The sequence below is a fragment of the Cucurbita pepo genome, chromosome LG17, assembly GCF_002806865.2.
Source record: "Cucurbita pepo subsp. pepo cultivar mu-cu-16 chromosome LG17, ASM280686v2, whole genome shotgun sequence".
Taxonomy (NCBI): domain Eukaryota; kingdom Viridiplantae; phylum Streptophyta; class Magnoliopsida; order Cucurbitales; family Cucurbitaceae; genus Cucurbita; species Cucurbita pepo.
The window spans coordinates 7,209,891-7,235,706 of NC_036654.1; the positions used below are offsets into that span (position 1 = coordinate 7,209,891).

The window sequence follows — 25,816 nt, forward strand, 5'->3', positions numbered from 1 at the left end:
AAAAAAAAAAAAAAAAAAAAAAAAATTAACGGAGAATTTGAAAAGGATAAAAGAGAGGAGAAAGGCAACGTAGACGTAGTGGTAGAGAGAAGGTAGAAAGGGCACCTGACGGTGGTGAGACCGGAAATTCCACAATAAACACAGTAGAAAGGAGCAGGAGTGTCGCGGAACATGGTTTGCTGGATAGGAACCCCCTGGGGATCGTCAAAGATGGCGTTGGGCGCGGTCTTTCCGACCGGCTTGTCGTCCTCGGACATATTTGGAAAGGTTTCTCCCTGTGGTGGTCCGACGGCGAATCGGAAAAACGAAAAACGGCGGTAGGGGAGGATTACGATGGAAGGGAAAGAGGAGAAATTTGGCGTAAGAAAATTGGTTTAGGTTTGGCCTCGCATGGAGACGTCGTATGATACCTTCGTTTTTTCTTTTTAATTTAATTGGGGTTTACAAAATATGCTAAATTAACTGAACTGAACTATGTATGTTATTGGTCCAAAATAAAAATAAAAAATTTTAATCCTTAGTCACAATTCAATTTCAATTTCAATTTCAATTTCAATTCAATTCAATTCAATTAACCTAATTCTAACATAACTTTCATCTTCCTTTACCCCACGTCGGTGTTATATTCTCAACAACTCCCACGCGCACCTTGACTTCCTTTGCTTTTGCTCTTTTCTTTTTCCTTTTTTTTTTTCTTTAAAATAATTACAATTCCACTCCCTCGTCTTCCAATAATATGCCCTTTCGTCTTCTTCTGCTTCCTTCTTATTCGCCATGAAATCTCCCGATACGGCGCCGATTACCCATTCTCTCCAGCACTCTTTCCGCACCTTCTCCCTCAACCACCGTCTCGCATCTTCTTCTCCTTCTCCTTCTTCTTCTTCTTCTTCTTCTTCCTCCCCTTCTTCCTTGGACCACGAACAACGTCATCATCAGCTCCACACTACCTTGGACCTCAACTCTCACATCTCCCTCCCTCCTTTCTGGGAACAATGCCTCGATTTGAAGGTCAGTGTAACCATTCTCGCCTCGCTTTTCATTTTGTGTCTAATTTGCGTCTGCTTAATTAATTCAACGCCTACTTCTCTTCTAACCTAGCTTCATTTAATGCCAAACGCGCATACGGCAGATCTCTGGAAATTCTGTTGTCTTCTACTTTTCATTAATTTTATGATGATTGTCGGAGAGGAAGCTTTGGGTTTCATCTTTAATGACTTTCTCATCCCATTAATTTGCCTTTATCATTTGCTTTCTTTGTTTCTTTCCTTCCTGCCACTCGGAATCGAAACCCTAGAATTAATTAATTTCACACTTCCTTTATCGTCCGCCATTTTTCGCTTCTCTTTTCGTACGATACATCAGAAACAGCTTTCTGGATTTTGGATTCCCTGCCTCTTTTATTTTATTTTTTTTTTTCTTTCCAAATTTTCAATAAACTTTTGCGATTCAGTTCCGTTTGGTCTTCCAGACAGGGGAAGTCTACTACACAAACTGCCGGACCGGAATGAGAGTAAAGGAAGATCCGAGGAGGGCGAAAGATTTATACTCCGAAGACGACGACGACGATGATGACGAGAGCTCGTCGGACGGGGACAGCGAGGAATCGTGTTCGTCGTCATCTTACGGCGGTAGTAAACAGCAATACCCGAGGGAAAACGAGGAGGAGGTGCTGGTGGTGGCCGGATGCAAGAGATGCTTCATGTACTTCATGGTGCCGAAACAGGTCGAAGGTTGCCCCAAATGCAGCAGCACTCGTCTTGTTCATTTCGATCGGACCCACGACAATAATGGCTTCCCATGACAAGGAACCATATATATTTCTGAAAAAGAAAATCAAACTGTAATTGGGTTATATGACCTGACAAAAAATATTTGATTCTTTTCCTTGGGGTTAAAAGCAAATGGGGTTTGAATTTTTCTTGTGCTCTAGCTCGCGTCATGTCCAGGATGTGTGTGTTGATGCGTATGGATTAAAAAAGTTTGATTAATTGGGAAGAGAAAGAAAGAGAATCTCTGGCATGGGCTGCCATGGATATGCCTGAGAGAGGTACGAAAAAATGTGCAGGTCTGAATGGGATGGTCAACGACTCAAACCAAGAAGAAGGAATATTATTTTGCTCGTGAAGACAGCGACTTGTTGCTTTCATTACAACCCACCAACATTGAATCGTACGCTATGATTTTTTTTTTTAATTGTTTTTTTATGGGTAAACTGTGATTATATAATGGCAATGAATATGAAATGATTTAAAATACATACGTACATACATTAATAAAGCTCAACCCTGTGGGTAACTAACTAATCAACATTTGCTTGCTTCTTAGTGAATGGTGTATTACTCTTAGTCTATGTTCAAAACTTGATTTACACTTTGGTCAACTCCTTATCCTAAACTTCCAAAAAAAAAAAAAAAAAAAAAAAAAAAAAAAAAAAAAAAAAAAAAAAAAAAAAAAAAAAAAAAAAAAAAAAAAAAAAAAAAAAAAAAAAAAAAAAAGAAGAGAAAAGATTTTCAGTCTCAATCATAACCAAAATTATAACTTCTTCTCGCATTGAATGCCACAAAATTATTGATACAGTTTTAGTTAGGTATATATTTTATTGTTTGACGTGAGTTGAACCAAATGATGCGGAGTGGTGCTTAGAATTGAACCCAAAGCCGAAAGTCATTCATTTGATGGTTGACGAGTAAAGAATTCTTTATTTATAATTAGGGGTTGACTTTTATAGTGTGATTATTTATTGGACAGCTTACATCCATGTTAGGTGGCATCCAATTGGAAAAGGGTGAAACGCAAAACTATGATTAATTTGTAGTTTTCAGTATTATTTAATTGAATTGCATAAGAAAGGAATTCTGTGTTTGGGCCGAGCCCATCCATGTAAGCTTAGCTAAACCAAAATTTGAGACCCAAAAAGAAGAATTAATTGAGAAGCAAGAAAGAGTTAGAGAAAAAGTGAGGAACCTTAAAAACGGCGACGGTTCCGTTACAGAAGATTGTCATGGGAGATGTTTGTTGAAGAGACTCGGAAGCCGCCCTGAGAAACAGGGACAATGAGGATGTTGGAAATGGCGGAGTAGAAAAAGAGATGAATTAGGAGAAGGAGGAGGAGGAGGAGGAGAGGGAGGGAAGGGGACCTCGAAAACTAATAAAAACAGGCCCAACACACTTACACACCCAATGGGCCTTATCTATATTAATCACCCTGGTTATTATTATTATTATTATTATTATTATTATTTACAAAAAAAAAAAACAAAGGATTTTATTTTATGATATGAGTGAAATGAGAATAGTAGTCTCATTATTGTAAAAAAAAAAAAAAAAAAAAAAAAAAAAAAAAAAAAAAAAAAAAAAAAAAAAAAAAAANAAAAAAAAAAAAAAAAAAAAAAAAAAAAAAAAAAAAAAAGGGAAAGAGAGAGAATTAAGAAGAAGAAGAAGAAGTATGTGACGGGGCCCACCAAGGGGAGACCCCCCCATGAAGTCCGGCTTTGCACGCGCAGTCAGGTTCCGATGGGCGGGACCCACACCCGGCGCACGTCCATGCAAACACCCCACCTCCTGGGTCCCACTTTCAAAGCACGTCCCTGCTGTCATTTTTTCTTTTTTTCTTTTTTATATTTTCCCTATTTAATATTAACTGTATATTTATTTTGTGTGAAATAATTGAAAGAGAAGAATAAGATGAATGTATAAAATGTAGACGAGAAAAGANGATTTTCAGTCTCAATCATAACCAAAATTATAACTTCTTCTCGCATTGAATGCCACAAAATTATTGATACAGTTTTAGTTAGGTATATATTTTATTGTTTGACGTGAGTTGAACCAAATGATGCGGAGTGGTGCTTAGAATTGAACCCAAAGCCGAAAGTCATTCATTTGATGGTTGACGAGTAAAGAATTCTTTATTTATAATTAGGGGTTGACTTTTATAGTGTGATTATTTATTGGACAGCTTACATCCATGTTAGGTGGCATCCAATTGGAAAAGGGTGAAACGCAAAACTATGATTAATTTGTAGTTTTCAGTATTATTTAATTGAATTGCATAAGAAAGGAATTCTGTGTTTGGGCCGAGCCCATCCATGTAAGCTTAGCTAAACCAAAATTTGAGACCCAAAAAGAAGAATTAATTGAGAAGCAAGAAAGAGTTAGAGAAAAAGTGAGGAACCTTAAAAACGGCGACGGTTCCGTTACAGAAGATTGTCATGGGAGATGTTTGTTGAAGAGACTCGGAAGCCGCCCTGAGAAACAGGGACAATGAGGATGTTGGAAATGGCGGAGTAGAAAAAGAGATGAATTAGGAGAAGGAGGAGGAGGAGGAGGAGAGGGAGGGAAGGGGACCTCGAAAACTAATAAAAACAGGCCCAACACACTTACACACCCAATGGGCCTTATCTATATTAATCACCCTGGTTATTATTATTATTATTATTATTATTATTATNGAGAGAAAGAGAAAAGGGATTTGTGCAATTCCTCATTATTAAAACTTTCCATTTCCCTTTTCATTTCAAAGTTGCAAAATATTATTTATGTAATACAGAGTTTTTGAATATATGAACAGTTTCTTTAAAAAGAGAAAAAAAGGAAAAGAGGGAGGCAGTTGGGCTAATATTGGAAGGCAAGAAAGTGAACAAAATTGAAGAGAAAGTGGGAGCCCTTTTGCCTTTGTAATCATTTCTCCCAGCCCCCCAGCCCCCCAGCCCCCCAACTCAAACAAGTTTTTAAATTTGGAACACAAACAAAAAGTGAATCTTAGCTTTGGGTGCCCTCTAACTAAGACTTGTCTCCATCACAAGATTGTGTTGGTGTGGGGCTTAAAACCCAAACCCTAAATTCAATTACTATTCATTCCTTCATCCTTCCATGTTTGTAAACCAAGTAATAAAAGAATAAAAACAATAAACCAACAAGCCGCTTCGTTCATTCATATCCAGGTCTGACATCCAGTGTGCCCCCACATTCCCATGCCCTTTCCCCCTTCACCCTTAAATTCACAGTTTCACAGTTTCAGTTCCACCACATGCATGCACTGACATGCACACTCACCCTAAACCCACTTCTTATCAAACTTTAAAAACTTATTATTATTTCATTATTCCTTCATCATTTTTCTTAATCTAATACTCAAATTACTACTCAACCAAGTTACACAACTTACATCTTCGTACTTCAAGGCTAAAAGGAAAAAGAAAAACGGGAATGTAGAGGGCAAGAAAGCAAGAAAGGATGTGTGGGGATACAAAATTGGGGGCATTGACCCCCTCATGCAAAACTCCTCATATTCCCCTCTCTCTTTCAATTTGTAGGGAGAGAAAGAGAAAGAGATATTGTTTGATGGGTTGGAAAGAAAATGGTCAGCTTTTTCAGATCAAACACAATTTTACACTATTATAACTTCCAAAACATATTTTCCTTTTTATATATGTATTAATATTATTGAATTTGTTAAATGCCAAGAGAATTTAAAAAAAAAACCCCCACGCCAGCCTCCATGGCTGACGCTTCCCCATCCCACATGTCTTTTTGAATGTTTCGATTCTCGGATCGAGGACGAACACCATCATCATCATTCTCTGTTTTTTTTTTTCAAATTTAATATTCTCTTGTTTGTTTAACAATATTCTCTGATGGATTCCTTTCCTTTCCTTTCCTCGTTTCTGATTATGGCCTTCCACTTTGGCTAATCTCTAAATCAAATCAAATTAAATTCCCGAAACCAGAATGTAATTGTGGGATAATGAAAAGGGGGTTTTTATGCGATGTTGTAAAAACAAACACCCTTTTTGGTGGTCACAATATATAAAGAGCAAGGAGTGGGCACCTTGTTGTTCATATTCATATTCTCTTTGTTTTTTGTATCCCTCCAACCCCGCCCGCAAACTTCCAAAGAAACAGAATGAAAGGGAACTCAGATTTGCAACATTCATTCATATAAATTCAATTCACTTCCTTCCTTCCTTCCTTCCTCCAATTTCGTCTCCTTTTCCAGCGATGACTCATTTCCATAATCCCAACACTCCCAACCATAACTCTCTTCATGACCCCTCCGCGCCCCCTGACAAGGCTTGGCTCCGCCTTAGCATCGCCCCGACTCATCTCCACCATCCTCAACCACTCAAAATAAATGAATCTCTGCCTCACCTTCCCACCCCATTTCAACTCCACCCTGCACTTCACTCTCCTACCTCCAACTCCGACATCCTCAGGGTTATCGACCCTCCCCGCCGCCCTCAATCCGGGATTTGGTTTTCTCTCCAACCTTTGGAATTAAACCAGTATGAAAACTCAACCTAATTACACCCCATCTTAACTTTTTGTGAATCCCCATTTTTTTTATTTATTTTTTGGTTACTTTTTGTAATGCAGAGGGAAACAGCCGGCGTTGCCTCAGAGATCCACCAGCTACTTGAGAATCAAGTATCATTTCTATTTTTATTTTTATTTTTTTTCTTGTTTTTCTTAATATAGGTTGATTAAGTTTTATGAAGGCTGTAGTAATTAAATTTGAATGTTTGTGAAGGGACGGAAGGATGAGAGTTGGATTAGTAATGAAGTATTTGGTGAAAAAGCTGAGACTGGAAAGCGAAACAGAGGTATTTATTAATAAACACACTCAAAATACTCCTTATTCTTCCCCTTTTTTCTTCAACACACATATTGTTTGAATAAAATTTGTTACACAGTAGTTTGTAGTAGTATTACTTTTAGGAATATGGGTGTGATTGAGATGAAAAGCTTTTGTCTTGTCGATATCTAGGAAATTGGGTCTTTTTTTTCTTTCTAAAAATTAGGGCTCAACCTTTCTTGTCTGGTTCGTTATGGATGCTTGTGTTTTTTTTTTCTATTTTTCCTCTCTCTCTCTCTTGAAAAAAAAAAATTAAAAAATTAAAAGTTGATGAACAGATTTAATTTTAAAATGATGGGATTATGTGTAAAACAAAACATAAAAACCTACACCAAACACAACAACCTTAAGAAGTTAGAAAAGGGGTTGCTAATTTTTGTATCATTCATAGCTGTTCCTGAATATAATTGAAACTTAAGAATTGATGTTACTGCAAATAATGAAAGATTAGAAGGTTTATTTAAAAATTGAAGGAGATGCATGTGTAGGAGAGGTTATGTTTTAAAATGGTGTTAAAATGATGTTAAAACGAGGTTATGTTTCTTCCTACGCATTATTTATAATCTTTTGTATCATTATTTTCTACAATTATTGATGTCACCAATACTATATAATTCCAGACTTGATTATTATTATGTGTATGTTGATAGGAAGACATTCCGTTTGGTTAGTATTATAATGAGGAGTCAACTCAACTGTAATTACATACCCTTTTTGTTTTATTTTATTTAGTATGATATTGATATTGCATGCTGTGTTGATGTCAGGAACAGACAGCTATTGCATGCCTTATTGTTGTATTCGTTGAGTTGGGAGAGTTGAGGAATTAGTAGTTGATGTTTGTAATTATTATTTATTTGAATTGGATTTGATAGCTTAATAATAATGGAAAATGGAAATGAAACACAGGTAGAGATATGGTGCAGAGGGGAAAAGGTGGAAGGTTGGTTGACGATGCAGCAGATTAGAGACAACATATGGACCTCTAAACACTCCTCTTTTACTTTGCTTCCACACTCCTCAACCATTCCTCACATCATGCTTCTTCACTACTCCTACTCCTACTAATCCCCTATTCCCCATTCTTTTTCTTTTTCTTCCCTCTATTCTCTTATAATTCAAATTAATTGAACATGGGCTCACCCCAAACATATGTACGGATACTCGCATCCAACCTTTATATGGGCTTGGGCTTGGGCTTGGCCTCGGCCTCGGCCTCCAGTCTTCTTTAATATGGAATACGGAAATGGGCGAGTGGGAGGTGGTGGACGTCAAGGCCCAAAATGAAAGTGGGAATACTTGGCATCCAATTGAGTGTCACACCAATGGTTTATTAGGGTTTTGGGTTTGTTGTGAGGACCCTAATTTGTAGGCTAATAACCAAATCAAACAACAAAAAAACGGAGTCGGACGGACCCAATCACTCACCCACCCGGCACCCATGACTGATGAGTAATGAACACCACCCAGACCCACATAACCCATTCTACGTTTTTGTATTTTGATTTTCTCTCCGTATCTTCCTTCCCCCTCCCCCGTCTCCTTATAATGTAATCGCTTCCCCAAATCATTTTCTTCTCCAAATGCTTTGCGGATTTCCAGATCTCCTCTCAGTTCTTCTTCCTACTCGCTTTTCTTTCTTCAAATCAATCATCGCATTACTTTTTTTCTTCCTTCTGCGTACCTTCTCTTCCGCAAAGGAACAACGAAGAAACTCCCCAATTCCCAACCAAACTTTAATCTAATTTTTGAATGCGTCCATTTATTTCCCATCAACTACATCCATCCGCTTCTTCTCCCCTATTGCTTCTTCCACATTTTCTAACAACTTCATGCTATTTATGGTACTTTTCGGATCTCATTCGAACCATTTCTCGGAATTTTCTAAGAAACCCTAGGTGGGGTTAATGGGGAAACACACCAACTGTGTTAAAACTCAAGACGTCGAAGAAGGGGAAATCTCTGATACACCTTCAGTTGAGGAGATCACTGAGGAGGATTTTAATAAGCTTGAAACTGCTCCTAAGCTGCTGCCTTCCAAACATTCCAATCGGGAGACTACAGTTTGGACCATGAGTGATTTGTATAACAATTATCCCACCATGTGTCGTGGTTATGCTTCTGGTTTGTACAATTTAGCTTGGGCCAAGGCAGTGCAGAATAAGCCTCTCAATGAAATCTTTCTTATGGACGCCGACCCCGACGACAAATCCAACCGCTCTTCTTCCTCTCCTTTTCGGAATGCCAAGGAACATGGAAACGGTACAAAACAAGAGGCTAAGCTCATCATTGACATTACCGGCGACGACATGAATAGTGACAATGCGGATGTCGAGAAAGAGGAAGGTGAACTGGAGGAGGGCGAAATTGATATGGATACGGAGTTCGTAGAAGAGGTTGTTGACTCTAAACCAATGTTGTCCGACTCTCTCGATACTGACTATCAGGAGATCGATTTGAAAAATAAGGAATTGGATGATCAACTCAAATTGATTCACAAAACATTGGATGCTGTTACAATCGACGCTGCACAGAAGTAAGTGAATCCATCTACTTACGTCGTAGATCAATTGCTGAATGGTGCTATGTCATGCTTCCCCAAAATGAAATTACCGGGTTGCTGGAAAATTTACTGTCTCGTTTCTTTCTTGTAGATCGTTTCATGAAGTTTGCTCCCAACTGCTTAGTTCTATAGAGACGTTTCTGGAATTGGTCCAGGGAAAGGTAGTCCCGAGAAAGGATGCGCTCATTCAACGATTGTATGCTGCTCTTCGAATAATCAATTCTGTAAGGCACCCCAAGAACCCCAAGGATGCGCTTATTTAACGTATATTATTAACTGATGATAATGACAATGAACACTCATTTTCCATCTCAGGTGTTTTGTTCCATGAACCCCAAGGAAAAAGAGGAGTGTAAGCCACATTTATCAAGGTTTTTACTCATCCTTGTCCGTAGTTTCTTTTTCATGTTTAGGGTTAGTATGTTTGTCTACTATCTAACGACCACTTGCTGTGATATTGTTCATAGGTTGCTTTCTTTTGTTAAAAATTGCAACACTCCTCTTTTTTCTCCTGAGCAGATAAAATCGGTACGGTATACTTTCCTTAGTCTGCTTGTTGTTACTCCTTATGCTGATTCTGGCAACTTACGGAGGAGGTTGTGATTAGGTGCTAAGATAAAGCCACAATATTTTCTACAGGTAGAGGTCAAAATGCCATCTACAGATTCCCTTGACCATTTCCCCCACATGAGAGACAGTGCTAAAGATGTCGAGATCCATATACCTAATGGGGTGAAAAATAAGGACTTTTATTCTGCCTATGCAACTGCTACTCCACATTTAACTTCTTCAACTAAGTTGCCTTCAGACTCCATGCCTGTTGGGGTTACGGTAAAAAATAATCTAAATCTCTCATCAGATAGTTTGCTATCTGGCGTACCCAATGTAAAAGGTAGAGGTCCCCTACTCCCTCTGTTAGACCTTCACAAGGATCATGATGTGGACAGTCTCCCATCACCTACCAGAGAAGCTCCTACAGTTTTTTCTGTCCAAAAATCAGGGCATATCCCTGTGAAGGTGGCACGTGCTATGGATGGATCAAGAGTACATCCTTATGAAACTGATGCCGTAAAAGCTGTTTCAACCTATCAACAGAAGTTTGGTCGAAGTTCCTTTTCAATGGCTGATCGACTTCCTAGCCCAACCCCTTCAGAAGAATGTGATGGGGGTGGTGATATTGGTGGGGAGGTTTCTAGTTCTTCCATTTTCAGAAGCTCAAAAGCTTCAAATTCTTATAAACTGGCTCAAACGGTGTCAAATTCTGCTTCTAGCATATCTACAGGTCTTTTTCCTAACCTGGAAAGTTCCAGCACTAAAGGACTGATTAGTCCTTTAAACGTTGCTCCTCCTAGTTCTGTGTCTAATCCAATAGCAAAGCCTTTGGCAAAAAGTAGAGACCCTAGGCTACGAATGGTCACTTCTGAGGCAAGTGCTATGGATCTTAATCCACGCACAATGACTTCTGTGCAGAATCCTTCTGTTGTAGAATCTGCTGTAACCGTAAACATGAGAAAGCAGAAGATGGATGTAGAGCCTAATATAGATGCCCCTGAAATGAAAAGGCAGAGGATTGGATCTCAGAATCATGCATTTTCTGCAAGTGATTTGAGAGCTGGCTCTGGAAGCGGTGGCTGGTTGGAAGATACCATGTCCGCTGTTCCCAGGCTTTCAAGCAGGAATCAGATGGAGATTGCTGAAGCAAATGCAACAGAAAAAAACAACGTTACAAACAATTCTGGTGCAGGAAATTCACGTGGGCCTACGATAAGTGCTAGCAAAGAAGCTTCCTTGCCCTCACTATTGAAAGATATTGTTGTGAACCCAACCATGCTCTTAAGTTTACTTAAAATGAACCAACAGAAGCAAGTAGCTGCAGAATTGAAATTAAACTCGAGTGAACCTGAAAAAAATGCAATTTGTCCTACGGCCGTGAATCCTTGTCTAGGATCCAGTCCACTAGTAAATGCTCCTGCTCTGACCTCAGGAATTTTGCAGCAATCAGCAGGAACACCAAGTGTACCTTCACCACCGGTGGTCACTGTGGTAAGTGATTGATTACATCTCAACTCTTTGCATTATAAAACTTCTCATTATTTTTGTCTCCTTGATTGATAAGGGATCGTTTACCAATCAAGGGGTTGGTAGTATCCTTTACACAAGTGCTTGGGCTCATCTTTCTTCTAATCTGATTCAAGAATTTATTAAATGTTCTTTTTTCCCTTTTTTTCTAATACAATTCATTCTTTGATTCAAACAAATGGTGAAAGGTGCTTTTTCCACGTTTTCTTGGATATATTCTAATTCTATGCCGTTGAAACATTTGTGAGATTGTTTATTATTTTCAATTTTTCTGTGTAGTGTAGTATCTGTATTTTTATTCTAGATTAATAATGTACTTATTTTAGATTCTGCACATGTTTCACTAGGATGATGTGGGAAAAGTTCGTATGAAACCTCGTGACCCTCGCCGTATCCTCCATGGTAATTCTCTTCACAAGGTTGGCAGCATGGGAAATGAGCAGTTAAAAAGTGTTGTACCAGCTGTTCCAAACCCAGAAGGAAGTAGGGATATAATACCAAATGGCCATAAGCAAGAAGGCCAGGGAAATTTGAGATTAGCTTCTTCACAACCATTACTACCTGACATTGGTAGACAGTTCACTAACAATCTGAAAAATATTGCTGATATCATGTCTGTTCCCTCGCCACCAACTTCTTCTCACAATTCATCTTCAAAGCCAGTTAAATTGGACAGAAAGGATACTAATGCAGTTGGGTCAAGCTCTATTGACAGTAAAATTGTGGCAACTGCTACCCAAGCGGTAGATATGGTTGGCCCCTCCCGTTCACATGGTGCATGGGGAGATCTTGAGCATCTGTTTGAGGGTTATGATGACAAGCAAAAGGCTGCTATCCAGAGAGAAAGAGCAAGACGGATAGATGAGCAGAAAAAAATGTTTGCTGCACGCAAACTCTGCCTTGTTTTGGATTTGGATCACACGCTTCTGAATTCAGCTAAGGTTATTTTTCTTTTGACAAATGAAAACTGATTTCACCATCAACTTGGAATTACAATCCCATGACTTGGTTTGTTCTTGTTCTAGTTTGTGGAAGTAGATCCAGTGCATGATGAAATTTTGAGGAAGAAGGAGGAACAGGATCGTGAGAAGGCGCAGAGACATCTTTTCCGATTTCCTCATATGGGAATGTGGACCAAACTACGGCCTGGGGTCTGGAACTTTTTGGAAAAGGTAGGTTGAATATTGAAGTTGTTTTCAACACAACTAATCCAAATAATAGAAGACTCTTCTTTTATCTCTCTTTATAATTTAAAAAATATATATTTTTTCTTTTAAAGTTGTACTGGATGTTGAATGCACATTTTGGTGCTTGCGGTTTCTTTTGCATTTCAGGCCAGCGAGCTCTATGAACTTCATTTGTACACAATGGGAAACAAGTTATATGCAACGGAGATGGCAAAGGTTCTTGATCCAAAAGGGGTTCTGTTTGCCGGGCGAGTTCTTTCTCGAGGTGATGATGGAGACCCCTTGGACGGGGAAGAAAGGGTACCCAAGAGTAAGGATCTGGAGGGTGTTTTGGGCATGGAGTCTGCTGTTGTTATAATTGATGATTCCATCAGGGTGTGGCCACATAACAAAATGAACTTGATTGTCGTAGAAAGGCATGCATATCATCCATCCCTCTTAACTAAAAGATGCTTTTTACGTTTCATAACCCCACGAATTTGAGAGCTCATGACATTGCTTTTGCTGTCTTCCAATGCAGGTATACTTACTTTCCATGTAGTAGGCGCCAATTTGGGCTTCTGGGTCCTTCTCTTCTAGAGATTGACCATGATGAGAGACCTGAAGATGGTACTTTGGCTTCTTCACTGGCGGTAATTACGTGGATTCACTTATTCACCATATTGCATTGAATTAATCTATTTTACACCTAATCATCTTAAATTTTGGTCCAATAGGTTATCCAGAGAATTCATCAAACCTTTTTCTCCCATCCTGTATTAGATGAAGTAGATGTTAGAAATATCTTGGCCTCCGAGCAACAAAGGATTTTGGCTGGTTGCCGTATAGTGTTTAGCAGGGTTTTTCCAGTTGGTGAGGCAAATCCTCACCTGCATCCGCTGTGGCAGACAGCTGAACAGTTTGGTGCGGTGTGCACCAACCAGATTGATGAACAGGTTACCCATGTCGTTGCAAACTCGCTTGGGACTGATAAGGTAGTGTACTGATGTGTATTTATGAATTCATTGTTTCAGTTTTTATGTGGAAATTTTGTTGAAATCCCCTTGCAACTGACCTGTTAATGAGATGAGAGTTTGCAGGCAGGCAGCTTGAGGCTAAAATATCATTGGACCGGGGGGATGTATAGATATAACATATATATATCTGATTTAACTACTGAACCTATGCGATGTGTTGATGTTTGTAGTTGCCATTGTTTTGAACAGGTGAATTGGGCTCTCTCCACTGGCAGATTCGTGGTCCATCCAGGGTGGTGAGATTCTTGTTCCAAATTTCAAATTCTCGTAGATGTTTAAACTTGTAATTATATATTTGTTGGGTTTAAACTGTCTGAGTAATGCGCAGGGTGGAAGCATCGGCTCTACTTTACCGGAGGGCAAACGAGCAGGACTTCGCCATTAAACCATAAACAACCCACCCACCAGCAACCTTAACACACCCTTTGCTAAATTAAAAAAACAAAAGATTATAATACAAGATGATATAACACGGAGAAGAAATTCAACACGTTGCCTTATATTTGGGTGGTAGTCTTAGGCGCCCAAGATTACGTAGAGAGACATTAACCCCCAATTTAAAACGCCGTACAACTACAAGAATGTGTGGAAGAGCTCTGAAAGGGAGATCATCAAGAAATTATGTGCCTCTCCCCACATTGACTTTGGAGAGTGAGTTTGATTAGATTTGAAATAATCAACGGTGAGGCCAAGGGAGGGAGGAGAGAGGGGGATTGCAAAGAGAGTGAGAGACGAATGGGTAAAAGGAATTTGGGTAAATTGCGAGTGGTGGGGCGAATTTATACACAACTCAAGGTCGGAAGCTTTTCATTTCTTTTTCTTCTGCTTTTGCTTTGAATTTTCGGTTTACGAGAGAGAAGAACACTTGGGATTTTATTCTTGATTTCGTCCTGTCCCGTTCGTTCTTGCCCAAAATTCGTTGAGAAGGGGAAGGGGAAGGGGAAGGGGAAATGCGAATGTGAATGATGTGGCAGATTTGTCGTGTTTTTTTTTAGCTACAATGCGAGTCAGTGTCAAAGGAAGGATAAGGTGTTAGAGGATATGTTATGATTTGGGGATTGTGGAGGGATTGAGTAGAATAGAGGAGTATGACAACATCTGAAAAAGGCTTCGGGTCACATGATAAATGACATCAGCAATCCTTGCAAATGGACCATTTTTCTTTTTTGTTTCATTTACAAACACTCTTTTCTTTTCCTTAAACCAGAAAAAAAAAAATGAAATTAGCATATACCAGATACGAGTTTTTTTTTCTTCATTTTTTTGTGTAAAGGATAAGCAAGCTTTGATGACAATTTCATCTTGTTCTTAACAAGCTTTTGTCTTTTTAGAACTTGCTTAGAAGACGAAAGGAAAGCCGGGAATGAATATAAATACAAAATTTGCAACAATAAAGCATTAGCGAGGTTGATTGAGAATTGTGAATGCTTTAAACAATGTTACGTGCTTCACAACTCGTCACCCCATTTTCTTCAAAATCTTAACAATACTGATTATGTGTTATCAAGCTCCCGGTTTGCATGTAAGCTAAAATTATTAATTTCTTTTCATATAATTAATGACTCATTTTACACCAATTAATGGAAATACTAATTTTCTATTAAATTTAGGCGGTAAATGTTGTACTCGTTGAATTTATGGTTTCAATTTACATTTTTCAACTATTTTATGTGCTAAAACTTCACCATTTTAGGTAAAGATGTCTATAGGGGTAGAAAATTTTTGTTTTTTTTTTTTAGAATTTTCTGTAGAGAACTCTTGGAGATTGGGTTGGAATTAAAAGAAAAAAAAAAAACCATTTCAAATAATGTTATGAGTAAGCAAAGTTAAAGGACTCAATGGAGTGAAGCAATCTCCATATGTTAAGTTGCGGGGGCTTGCAAGGCCTGACATAACCTATGTACAGCAAAACTCCCACTATCTGGCCATATAAGGTATGCACCAGGAGGCTTGAATTCTCGGATGGATGTTCTAAAAGCTGAGTGTCATGTATAGAAAGTGGAGTACCAACCATCATTGGTATATGAATAGGCTTACAATACCAATCATCTTCGCACCACAAAGGAGATCGGAAATATAGTTCCATTGGGGAAGGTGCATGGATTGAGTATCCCGTATCAGCTGAATTCCAAGAAAGTAGGAATTAGTAAAAACAACAATTTTATGAGCCGGTGGGTAAACGAGCATAGAGCTCCCAGCTGAGTGGACGTGAGCTCAAGTTTGAGAACCAAGCATGTGGCTTTGTTTGAGACCATACATAAAGGGGATTTATGTTGTTATCATCAAAGGCATCAGGTTGACGTATGAAGCAAGCAAGCTTGTTATTTGATGGGTGAACCGAAGGAGAGTGGCTTGGGATGGGTGATCGTAGTTTGAGGCTGGAAGATGATATTATTTTCCATGTCTGGAATTCAATAAGTGAATGAGGTAGGTTATATTAAATGTAAGATTATATACGACACATCCTTCACGTTCACGTACTTTCAAGCTTAACCCACCAATGCACTTAAAATGGAAACTACATTACTTCTCTACTTCTACTTCACATACCTACTCTTCAAGCTTCTCAAAGGGATATTTTCTATATTTATGTTAAATATGGGTTTTAATTAAACTTAATAAAAAGGTTTTTAGTATCTTTCAATTGCTCAAGTTTATAAATATCTTTCATCCAATTTATAAAAGAAAGGAGGTACAAATCCTTGGTTTTATTTATTTTAAACACGGCTATAAATACCTAAGAAAATCAATAAAAGCATTATTTTAGTTTTTAAATTTGTTCACATAACGCTTAATTATATGAATATCTTTTAAATATATAGGAAAAGTAGAATTGAAACCTAAAAAAAGTGTATTATTCAACCCCGTAATTAAAAGGTGTTTTCTATAGTTATCATATTTATTAGTATTAATTTACGAATAAAGAAAAAAAGAAAATCTGCGGCGGCTGTCTTCTTCCACTTTTCCAAAGCAAGATCCCGCATCCAAAAACTGTGTTGCCTCCGTTTCTCTTGCGATTCTTTACTCCCAAATTACGTCAACTCCAAGAACTCCCAATTCTTCTTAGCGTCTCTTAGTATCTATTTGTGCTTCTCTCATCTCTTGCACCAAGCTGCTGCTGCTGCTACTACTGTAGATGGATGTGAAACGGACTGAGAGCCCGATTTATGCTCGCCAATGGAGCAGCGAATCAGGCAGCACCGGTGGCCCCGCATCACCGGCAATGTCGCCGGCGCGCGCCCATCACGTGCGATCCTCCTCCGTCTCTGGAACTTCCAGCATTAAGCGCACTCAGAACTTCGCTGCAAAAGCCGCGGCCCAGCGGCTAGCGCAGGTTATGGCTTCTCAGACCGCCGATGACGATGAGGACGATCAGGATGACCTAGGATTTCGTTATGGTGCTCCTCCTCCTATTTCATTGTCCAGGAATGTTAATAATGGGAGCAGACTTGCTGTTCCTACTGGAAAAACCACCAGATCTCCCTCCCCTGGAGTAAGTCAAATTGCATCATGCTCGATTCTGATTGAGTGGTAATTATAATTATTTTTAATAAAAATTAATTAATTTCTTGTTTTTTTATATTTTTCTGTTATAATAAATTATAATTTTGTATGTTGATTAATTNGATCTGTTCTGAGTTGCTTTGTATTTGCCTTTTTGGATTTTCATTTCACGAAATTGAGATTCACGGATCATTCCGTTTAAGAATGAATGCATGTTTGCGTTAAATTATCAGGTCATCCTAATAAATGCTCGTTCGGTGTTTCCCATTTGTTCTAGAAATGCAATAGCTTTTTTTTCTTTTCTTTAATCATTTTTTTTTTTTTTAGAATAAGACCACAGCTGATCACAGACGATTAATCGAATTTCCTCTTTTCGTTTTCTAAGTAGTTAGCCCGGAACTTTTTAGAGGAAACTCCTTCAGTTCGTTCCACTTCCGCAGGAAGATCATCGATATCTCATATTTCACTGCCAGTGGCTCCACCCAAAACAACACTGAGGACGGCAACTTCTATGCCACCTCTAGATCCGCCTACTAATAAGCAAAGAGAAAAAAGGTAAATCTTTTTGGACTATAACATACATTAGAAATTCAAATTTGTGGTTTGGACCGTATGCATACAATGCAAGTTACTTATCTGGTTTTAACACCGTGTTCTATCTTTTGCAGATCTGACATATGTTCTCTTTTCGGTTTTATATTGTTTGTTTCTGTAAAAATAGTTGGTCTTGTAAGATTTGACTAGTATGCTTGTCCTGTTCAAGTCAAGGATTTGTCAATTTGGGTTATGATTAAGAGAAGACGACTGTACTGTTAGAAACTTTAAAAATCTGGCTTACCCTTTCATATTGATGGCTGCCACATCTATGGATGTGTATGTAACATACATTTTCCGATATTTTGTCCATTCCTGGTATCAGCTGACGAGAATGGGATAACCCTGTATATAATAATTATTGTAGTATAGAATATAAGATCATGCATCTGATCAAAAAATTGGTGAATTGTTAATGGTATACTGCAGATTCTCATCAGATACGTTGCATTTTAATACTAAAGATTCAGGAGATCGGCAAGAAGCTTCTGCCCTTCGTGATGAAGTAAGTCCATCGCATTATTGTTTCATATGTCTGAATCATATAATTGCTGTGTGACTGTAAAGCAGTATGTCCGTTACATTGCCCTTTTTCCAGTCTCCAAGTACTTAAAAGTTGTAAATTCTCTGTTCTGTAGCTTGATATTCTACAAGAGGAGAACGAGAACATTCTTGGGAAGGTGCTTTGATTTTTCAATTCTTTCTCTTTCACTGGGTTTGAGCATTTTTTCAAATACCTTTTGTGCTTAAATATGTATTTGGGTATTGTTTACAGCTCAGACTTGAGGAAACGAGATGTAAAGATGCACAGACAAGAGTTAGGGAACTTGAGAAGCAGGTAATGGATAGATCATTTCAATATGATTTCCACTGGTCGTGTGTGTAATTTACTTTGCTATGGAAAATCTTTTCTCAGCAGCAATTTGAATATCTAATGCGATTTTGGATCTGTTTAACAGCATCAAGTATAGCAATTCTTAAAGAAAGAAAGCAAATGAGAAAGTTAGTGTAGTCAACAGTTAAGAAAGAAAAGGAAATGAGAAATTGTTAATATACTGTCATGTGGTGACAATATAAAAGGAGTATAAGGATTTTAATACAAATAAAAAGCTTAGAGGACGGTATGCGTAAGAAAATGAGTAAAGCATTGAGGTGTTAAAAGGTGCCAAGATCTGCTGGAGACTTCCACCCAGTTGGTTATCGGAAGTGATAATTTGGTTCATCTCAACTTCATTCAAGAACTGCGTTGCCCCTGGAAATAAACAAGTGCTAAGTTTTAGACAAGGGAATGAACCGAAACGAAAGAACTAAATGGATGAAAGAGTAAAAAAGAACTATGGACTTCTTTGAGGTTCAACAAAGTGTGAGCTTGTGTGAAGTTGCTTTACCTGATAGGTTAGATGTCACAGTCAGCTTGTGAGCATTAGAGCCTTAGCAAAGGTCTTAATGGAAGAAGTTGTCCATGCTGAATTACTTACTTTTGTCTTTACCGTTTGCTTTAATGATCCGATTTTTGTCTGAAAGTTTAATTCCACTTTTGTTCTACGGTGACAAATACATGGGACTGATGTGTTTCTAAGTTATCAGGTTGCTGCTCTGGGGGAAGGTGTTTCTTTAGAAGCTAAACTTTTGAGCAGGTCAATGCAAGTTTAACTTAATTTCCTTGGATTATTTTCTCTCTTGATGTCTGTATGATATAACATCCCGTGCTATTAATAATGCAGGAAGGAAGCAGCATTACGTCAGAGAGAGGTATTTACTGCATCGGATGTGTATGACTTATGATCAAGTACCTAGGGAAGCTTAGTTCTAACCATAGAAATATATATACTTTTTTGAACAAGAAACCAAACTTGTCTTTGACAAAAATGAAAAGAGACTACTATCGAAGTATTTATTGCAGTAAGATTGCTAGGACACTGACGTTTTTTTAAAAGCTGCCTTGTTAGATTTACTGATCAAATGGTTTATGATTGCTAGGCAATTGTTTGAAAAATGATGGAAGGTATTGTAAATATATGACTATTGGTTCCTATGCATGAAACAGCAAAGAAAAAGCATTATTTCTGATGGTACTTTCATTTTTACAGGCTGCACTTAAAGAAGCAAAACAATCAAAGGATGGGGGGGATAATGAAATTGAATCCCTTAAATCTGAAGTTCAGGTTATATTCCTTGCATCTTATGGCGTCCATAATATTAAACATAATTATTTTTTACAGATTTAAAATAATGCTACCCATAACCATTGCCTTTCGGTCTCTTATTTCTAACTTGAATTAGAAATCCAAAGAAGAGACTGCGAATGTTGTTCAACAACTCCATGGAGTTGAACATGATGTCAAGGCTCTCCGATCTATGACGCAAAGAATGATTTTGACTCAGAAAGAGATGGTTCGTACTTGCTTTACTTGAAGTAGACTTTCATGTCAGTTTGCATTAGAGAATGATTTACATTTCTTATTTCAGGAAGAAGTAGTTCTTAAAAGGTGTTGGCTTGCTCGCTACTGGGGCCTAGCAGCAAAATATGGTAAATCTGAGGACACGCCTCTTTCAACTACTTTGAATTCTACATAGTTTTTTCTTTTTCATATGCTAGTTGAACCTAACTGAAATGCCATGTTGCTCATTTTTTGGCATTATATCATCCCGTTGTTGGTAATATAAATATCCTGAAATTTTTTAATCAGTTGGAAAATTTTCCTTAAACCGCTATCTTGTTTTGAACTATTGTAGAACATCAGCCTCCCTGTATGTGCGAACCTTTTTACTTGTTTTTTCTTTTTGATCTCTATTTGGTGACCGATAGTTCCTTACATCTCATTAATCTTTCTTTTTACCATATCTATTTTCTTGCTTTTCAGGCATTTGTTTAGATATTGCTGTGACAAAGTACGAACACTGGTCATCATTAGCTCCGCTCCCATTTGAGATTGTCATTTCTGCAGGGCAAAAGGCTAAGGAGGAATTTTCTCAAAAAGGCAAGTTCCTTTTTGGTGATTGCGAGTTATTTATTGATCTTCCTGCCATTGCCCACCCACAACTATTGGCTCACTTTTTTTTTGGTGGGTGCGTCATCTAAATCAATATCATGTCATCCCATCCCATAGTGCCATTTACAGCACCAGGAGACCTGGACACTGAGAAAAGGAGCACACTTGTTCCTGATATAAGTGATCTAACTGGAGAAGGAAATATTGAAAGTATGCTATCTGTTGAAATGGGATTGAAAGAACTTGCTTCATTGAAGGTTTCTTTCTAATACACTACTCTCTTTCTCCTTTTTTTTTTTGGGTGGGGGTACCTCGGGAACTTCAATCATCAAAGTATAAGTTTCTGTTTTCTTCTGTTTTCTTTTATTCGCTAAATTATGTTCTTCGATATCGTTTTCATTTTGTCATTGCTATTACTGTTTAAATTAAGTTTAAGCTTGCCTTGTAAAGCAAAGGTGGAGGAGGCGATTGTGCTTGCTTTGGCCCAACAGAGGCGTCCAAATTCTGCGCGACAATCTCTGTCAGGTGTGAATTTTTAGTATGGCATTGATGTTAATATTTTATCATACTCTAATAGCTTCTCTAATGGGTAAAATCGATGAGTCTTTTACAATGCTTTAACTAGATTTTTCATTTAGGGGTGTTTGGGGTGATGAGTTGAGTTATGAAGTTTGGAGTTATTTAATTTGTGGGTCTGTTTATGGAGTTAAACAATCTGTGTTTGAGGTGTGTTTGTTTAGTCTGGACTAAGGAAGTCGGCATTTAGGGTGCAGAATTGTTTAGTCTGGATTTAAACTTTTGGGGTGCTAAGTTATTAACATAGAGTTTTGAAGTCTGTGTATGCTTGCTGTTAGTTTTTTTTCTACATTTTTTAAGACATTTGTTCTAATGACCTAAAATGTGTGTGCATATATATAGTTAAAAAAATTAATTGCATAACAATGTCTGATGTGAGGAAAATCTTTTGGTCTAATCTTAACTTCAACTTCCCTGAATATCTATTCCCTATGCCTTCCAAAAATTTAACATTTTATGGTTAAACTTAGAACCATGTTGTAACTCCATCTTTTATGGATGACTTGTTTATCTATGATTTCAAAGCCTAACGATTATATTTGATTTATTTTCTTGTAATTTTAAAATACCACAAATTTTAACAACATAATGTGAATATTTCATCATTGTAATATTCACTAATGAAACACACCTTTAGCATCTTTATAGTTAAGCTTTGCTTTTATTGTAATTCCTTTTTTTTTTTTTTTTTTTTTTTTTTTTTTTTTTTTGTGGGATATTGAGTGATTTCAAATTCTAACGAATTTTAAATGAACTTTGTTATTTATCAATGAAATTGAATGATATTTTTCCTATAATTTTTTCTTTCTCAAAATAGTCATGTTTTGCAAGATTTCTTAGAATTTTGAAGTTACTTAACATCATGTCTATGAAAATATCCATAAAATGTCAATGCCTATGGATAATTCTGAGAAAATTATGAAACAAACAATTAGGAAAATATATATTTGAATTAATAAATACATATTTTACGCTTTTTAAATGTGTTAAAATACTTATTATTAACATGAGAGAGGGAGATGGAGGGAGAAAAAAAGAAGAGGTTCCTTGATCAATGTGTAGTCGTAAATAGTGAACACTGAAGTTGTTGAACAGTGGACTGTTTGGAGTAAATAAATCAGGGGTAAAAAACTTAGTAGGCCAAACATGGAGTTGTTTATTTCCTTTATTTTATATTTAGGTATAATTGTTTATTTGTATGAATTAAAAGCTTGCCCCTTCACGAAAAAGCTTTTAGCCTCATCCCTGCTTGGGACCTCATGCCATCTTTAGGTTGACTTTGCTAAGTTTTCTGCGCTGAGTTGTCTAATTTGTCTTGCTTGAGTATAAGCTTGCTCCTTGTCACCCCTCCATTTTGAATTTCCCCCCCCATAAATACTGCTGTTTCTCGAGTGCAGGGACTGCTTAATTTTGCATGTGGATCGTTTGAGTGTCTTCAATTTCTATTTCGCACATATCTCATGTCATTTATCAGTTTTTTTTTTTTGGTATCCATAATGCTATTGCAAATGCCATTCAGTCAATTGCAGCCGCAATTTTTTCCCCTTATTTCATGAGCATTCCAGCCATAAATAATTTTAGCTTTCTGAATGTCTATTGATAGATAATCTGATAAGAAACGTAGCTAATCTTATTATCTTAGTGAAACACTTTTTTGATTTTTGATTCTGTACGGTAACATAGAAGAATTATGTTATATCTGATTCCACCATGGTTGCATGAATTACCAACTTTAAAATACTAATTCTCGCATTTGGTAATATCTTTTGCTGAATACTTTCAACTCATTTTAATGTTGCAGATATCAAATCGCCAGTTGATCCCAAGTTTATGGAGGCTTTTGGTATGTCATTTTTGTTGCCGTTCCGTTAGTTCTCAAATTTAAAAGGGTTAAAACTTGCTAGACTCGCTCATTAGAAGATCGCTCCCGTAAATTTGATAATAGGTTATCAGGTCTCTAAATACACACACACACACACACACAAAAAAAAAAAAAAAANATAAGATACTAATATATTACAAAATACTAAAATATTGTAATACTAAACAGATATTAAACGGTAACTAGAGCCTTTGGAGAGGGCTATTTCTCCCAAGTCCCACAATGGACACAACACTAAAATAATCCACACCCTCTAAAGTCCTAACACTTATTTCTAATCAAGACATCCCTATCTATTACCACTATGCTCCTTATTGATATATTACAAATCCCAACAATTTCATACTGGTACTCTCACATTATTCTATTCTTCAAAGCAACCTTGTCCTCATAGTGTGTTTTAGAAGATACAATCCAAATAAAAAGAAAAAATGGCAACGATCAAAATATACTCTTTTTTTAATTTTTATTTTTAATTTTTATTTTGAATACAAAAACGAAGAAAACATTCTTCAGGAAACGAAAATAAGCATTCATTAAAACAAAACCCAGCTGGTTGAAATTCACATTCTGCATTTTGCTATAAATATTGAGTTTTGCAATACTTGTTCACACAAATTTAGGATTTGTATAATGTTTTTGATTAAAAATTGAGGCGGATGCTTTATACCACTTCGAGGCTTGCACCTCGCTTCAAGAGGAAAAGACTCAAGTATGCCTTAAGCCTTTTAAAACATTGATGACACAAATTTATTAGGTATCTGAACACAGAAAAACAAAAGATACTAATATATTGCATTATCGAAGACAAACTACAATATAACTATAGCCCTTCGAGAGGGCTCACTCCCAAGTCCCACAAGGGATACACCACTAAAATGATACACATCCTCTAAGGTCCCTAGCAGTTCTATTTATAACCTAGACATCTCTAACTATTTACCACCATTGATATACTACTAATATCCACACATCTTATTCTAGTATTTTAATGACTGCGTTTCATTTCCATGAGATGCTTATAGACTTGAATACTTTTAATTTTAAGCTTGGTTGTTTAATTTTGATTTATGAAACAATAGTTGAGCTTAAGCTTTCTAGATACTCTTCTAATGCCCCAAATTTTAGGAAAATAATTTTTCTTTTAATGGTTAGGAGATTAAATTGAAATCAGAATTGAAGTTGTTGGAGATCTAATTTGAGTAAATTAGATTTATGAAGATAATCAGTTTTTGGTTTATTTCAGAATTGAGCCCAGAGGAATCTGAAGATGTTCTTTTCAAAGAGGTACTAACTTAGTCTCTTTTGTATAACCTATTTTTCCGTTGCATGACATATAAGTGGTATTTTTGAATGGTTAGAGTCGTTAGACTATGTTGGTTGGTGGTAATATTTTCTCTCTGAAAAATAAATGCCGAGAACTATTTAACGTAAGTTAGTACATTGCTATCCCTGTTAGAATATTCTTTCGTAGCAAACCAACGCCCATCATACATTCACGTGGCTGTCACTTGAGAGCAACTCTCCGTGACCATTGTCTGGTCAGAGCACCTTTGTTCACAAGTACTGAGTTCTCCTTCGCAAGCTACTTGATTAACGAGTGGAACTGCTATTCTGTTTACGCTGAGCTACCTAACAACAGAATAAAAAGTGGCAAATAATTTCCATATTTTGATCTTCAATTTCTGTTTGACATGCTTATGTCATAAACGTTCTGATTATACATGTGATACATTCTTGGCATCCAGGCATGGCTTACATATTTTTGGAGAAGAGCCAAAGCTCATGGTATCGAAGAGGATATTGCAAAAGAACGACTTCAATTCTGGATCAGTCGCAGTGCTCACTCTCCTTCATCTCATGATGCAGTTGAAGGTAAGTTTTGATGAGCTCAATGACTTAACTTTGGAATAGATTTATATCATGTTAACTGGAGAATTTTGTAACGTACTGCTGCATAATATCCTATACTTCCTCTCCTTTAATTTTCTTACCTTCCTCTTTTTCTTTTACTGTGTGTGTGTGAACGCCAATTTTCAGTTGAGCAAGGCCTCATAGAGCTTAGGAAGTTGGGGATTGAGCGTAGAATGTGGGAAGCATCACGTAAAGAGAATGCTTGAAGAGCTCGACCCAATGATAGCCTTGGATAATGCATCATTCTGATTCCGAGGACTCGTTTTTCCAATTATGAAATGTTGTGGTCCTTTTCTCCAACACATGGGAATAGCAGTTGTCTTTTTGGATGGGGGCTGGGGAGGGGTCTCCTTTTTCATGCTCTATCTATGTTGATGTACCTTCTTTCTCCTAATATAATATATATATCACATGCACTGAAACCACTGATATGGAATTTACTTTCTGCATTTTAGGGGAAAAAGTCACTTCCTGGTTCAAGTATACAGTACTCATAACTAACCTAGGAAGGAGATGAGGTTAAAAAAGAAACTGATAGCTTTAGCTGGGAAGGAAAGTTGGTATTCTGGATATTGAGTTTATAAACATTTATGAATTTACCATTGACTAAGACCCAATCATTCCAAAGAAAGTGAGATTTGAATTATGTTGTTGATTAAATATCTCAAGGTAAGGACATTGTTTGTATTTTAAGAAGAGTAGCCTTCATACTTTAGGATCATAATTATCCACGTGTAAATGTGATCTTAAATAGAAGTCTTAAAATACATTAAAGCAAAATCATAATTCTAGATTATCATCCATCTAAAATTTGTAATAAACCTTCATTCCAAAAAAATTTGTAACCCTCCAAGAATACAAAAAAAATTTGTAA

The 25,816-nt window shown here is 37.1% G+C and overlaps 5 protein-coding genes across 9 annotated transcripts in view; 4 read left to right on the forward strand and 1 right to left on the reverse strand.

The window, feature by feature from the left end:
- Positions 1-492, reverse strand: part of LOC111778991 (GSH-induced LITAF domain protein-like) — a 2,899-nt gene extending 2,407 nt beyond the window's left edge. For both annotated transcript variants that reach the window (XR_002812627.1, XM_023659015.1), the window contains exon 1: positions 106-492. Coding sequence is in view for 1 of the 2 variants with exons in the window: in XM_023659015.1 (XP_023514783.1) it covers positions 106-257 (152 nt within the window). In the remaining variant the exon portion in view is untranslated. The remainder of the gene's footprint in view (positions 1-105) is intronic.
- Positions 493-664: 172 nt separating this feature from the next.
- Positions 665-1,984, forward strand: LOC111778908. Of its 2 annotated transcripts, none has more exons than XM_023658912.1 (2): positions 665-1,008; positions 1,451-1,984. In XM_023658912.1, the coding sequence occupies exons 1-2, from the start codon at positions 775-777 to the stop codon at positions 1,799-1,801; spliced, it is 585 nt and encodes a 194-aa protein (XP_023514680.1). In that variant the 5' UTR covers positions 665-774; the 3' UTR covers positions 1,802-1,984. The 2 variants fall into 2 exon arrangements, with proteins under 2 accessions (XP_023514680.1, XP_023514681.1); XM_023658913.1 differs by having other exon boundaries at positions 686-1,008; positions 1,469-1,984.
- A 3,788-nt stretch (positions 1,985-5,772) lies between these two features.
- On the forward strand, positions 5,773-7,867 carry LOC111778633 (protein LAX PANICLE 2-like). Its single transcript, XM_023658565.1, has 4 exons — positions 5,773-6,284; positions 6,376-6,426; positions 6,530-6,602; positions 7,544-7,867. Exons 1-4 carry the CDS (start codon positions 6,001-6,003, stop codon positions 7,700-7,702), a joined length of 567 nt encoding a protein of 188 aa, XP_023514333.1. The 5' UTR covers positions 5,773-6,000; the 3' UTR covers positions 7,703-7,867.
- Positions 7,868-8,143: 276 nt separating this feature from the next.
- On the forward strand, positions 8,144-14,794 carry LOC111778632 (RNA polymerase II C-terminal domain phosphatase-like 3). Its single transcript, XM_023658564.1, has 12 exons — positions 8,144-9,170; positions 9,289-9,421; positions 9,513-9,568; positions 9,665-9,725; positions 9,837-11,240; positions 11,624-12,217; positions 12,302-12,448; positions 12,611-12,879; positions 12,984-13,095; positions 13,180-13,437; positions 13,669-13,715; positions 13,808-14,794. The coding sequence occupies exons 1-12, from the start codon at positions 8,542-8,544 to the stop codon at positions 13,869-13,871; spliced, it is 3,774 nt and encodes a 1,257-aa protein (XP_023514332.1). The 5' UTR covers positions 8,144-8,541; the 3' UTR covers positions 13,872-14,794.
- A 1,602-nt stretch (positions 14,795-16,396) lies between these two features.
- On the forward strand, positions 16,397-25,390 carry LOC111778847 (coiled-coil domain-containing protein SCD2-like). 3 transcript variants are annotated; one of them, XR_002812600.1, is made up of 17 exons: positions 16,397-16,972; positions 17,372-17,538; positions 18,007-18,082; positions 18,216-18,257; positions 18,353-18,415; positions 19,165-19,214; positions 19,302-19,329; positions 19,668-19,742; positions 19,861-19,971; positions 20,047-20,107; positions 20,442-20,558; positions 20,688-20,827; positions 21,021-21,095; positions 22,948-22,989; positions 24,275-24,315; positions 24,777-24,903; positions 25,069-25,390. XR_002812600.1 is itself a non-coding variant. In XM_023658831.1 (17 exons), exons 1-17 carry the CDS (start codon positions 16,616-16,618, stop codon positions 25,146-25,148), a joined length of 1,635 nt encoding a protein of 544 aa, XP_023514599.1. In that variant the 5' UTR covers positions 16,399-16,615; the 3' UTR covers positions 25,149-25,390. The 3 variants fall into 3 exon arrangements, 2 of the variants coding, with proteins under 2 accessions (XP_023514599.1, XP_023514598.1); XM_023658831.1 differs by having other exon boundaries at positions 16,399-16,972; positions 20,700-20,827; positions 21,026-21,095; XM_023658830.1 differs by having other exon boundaries at positions 16,400-16,972; positions 21,026-21,095.
- The last annotated feature ends 426 nt before the right edge of the window (positions 25,391-25,816 follow it).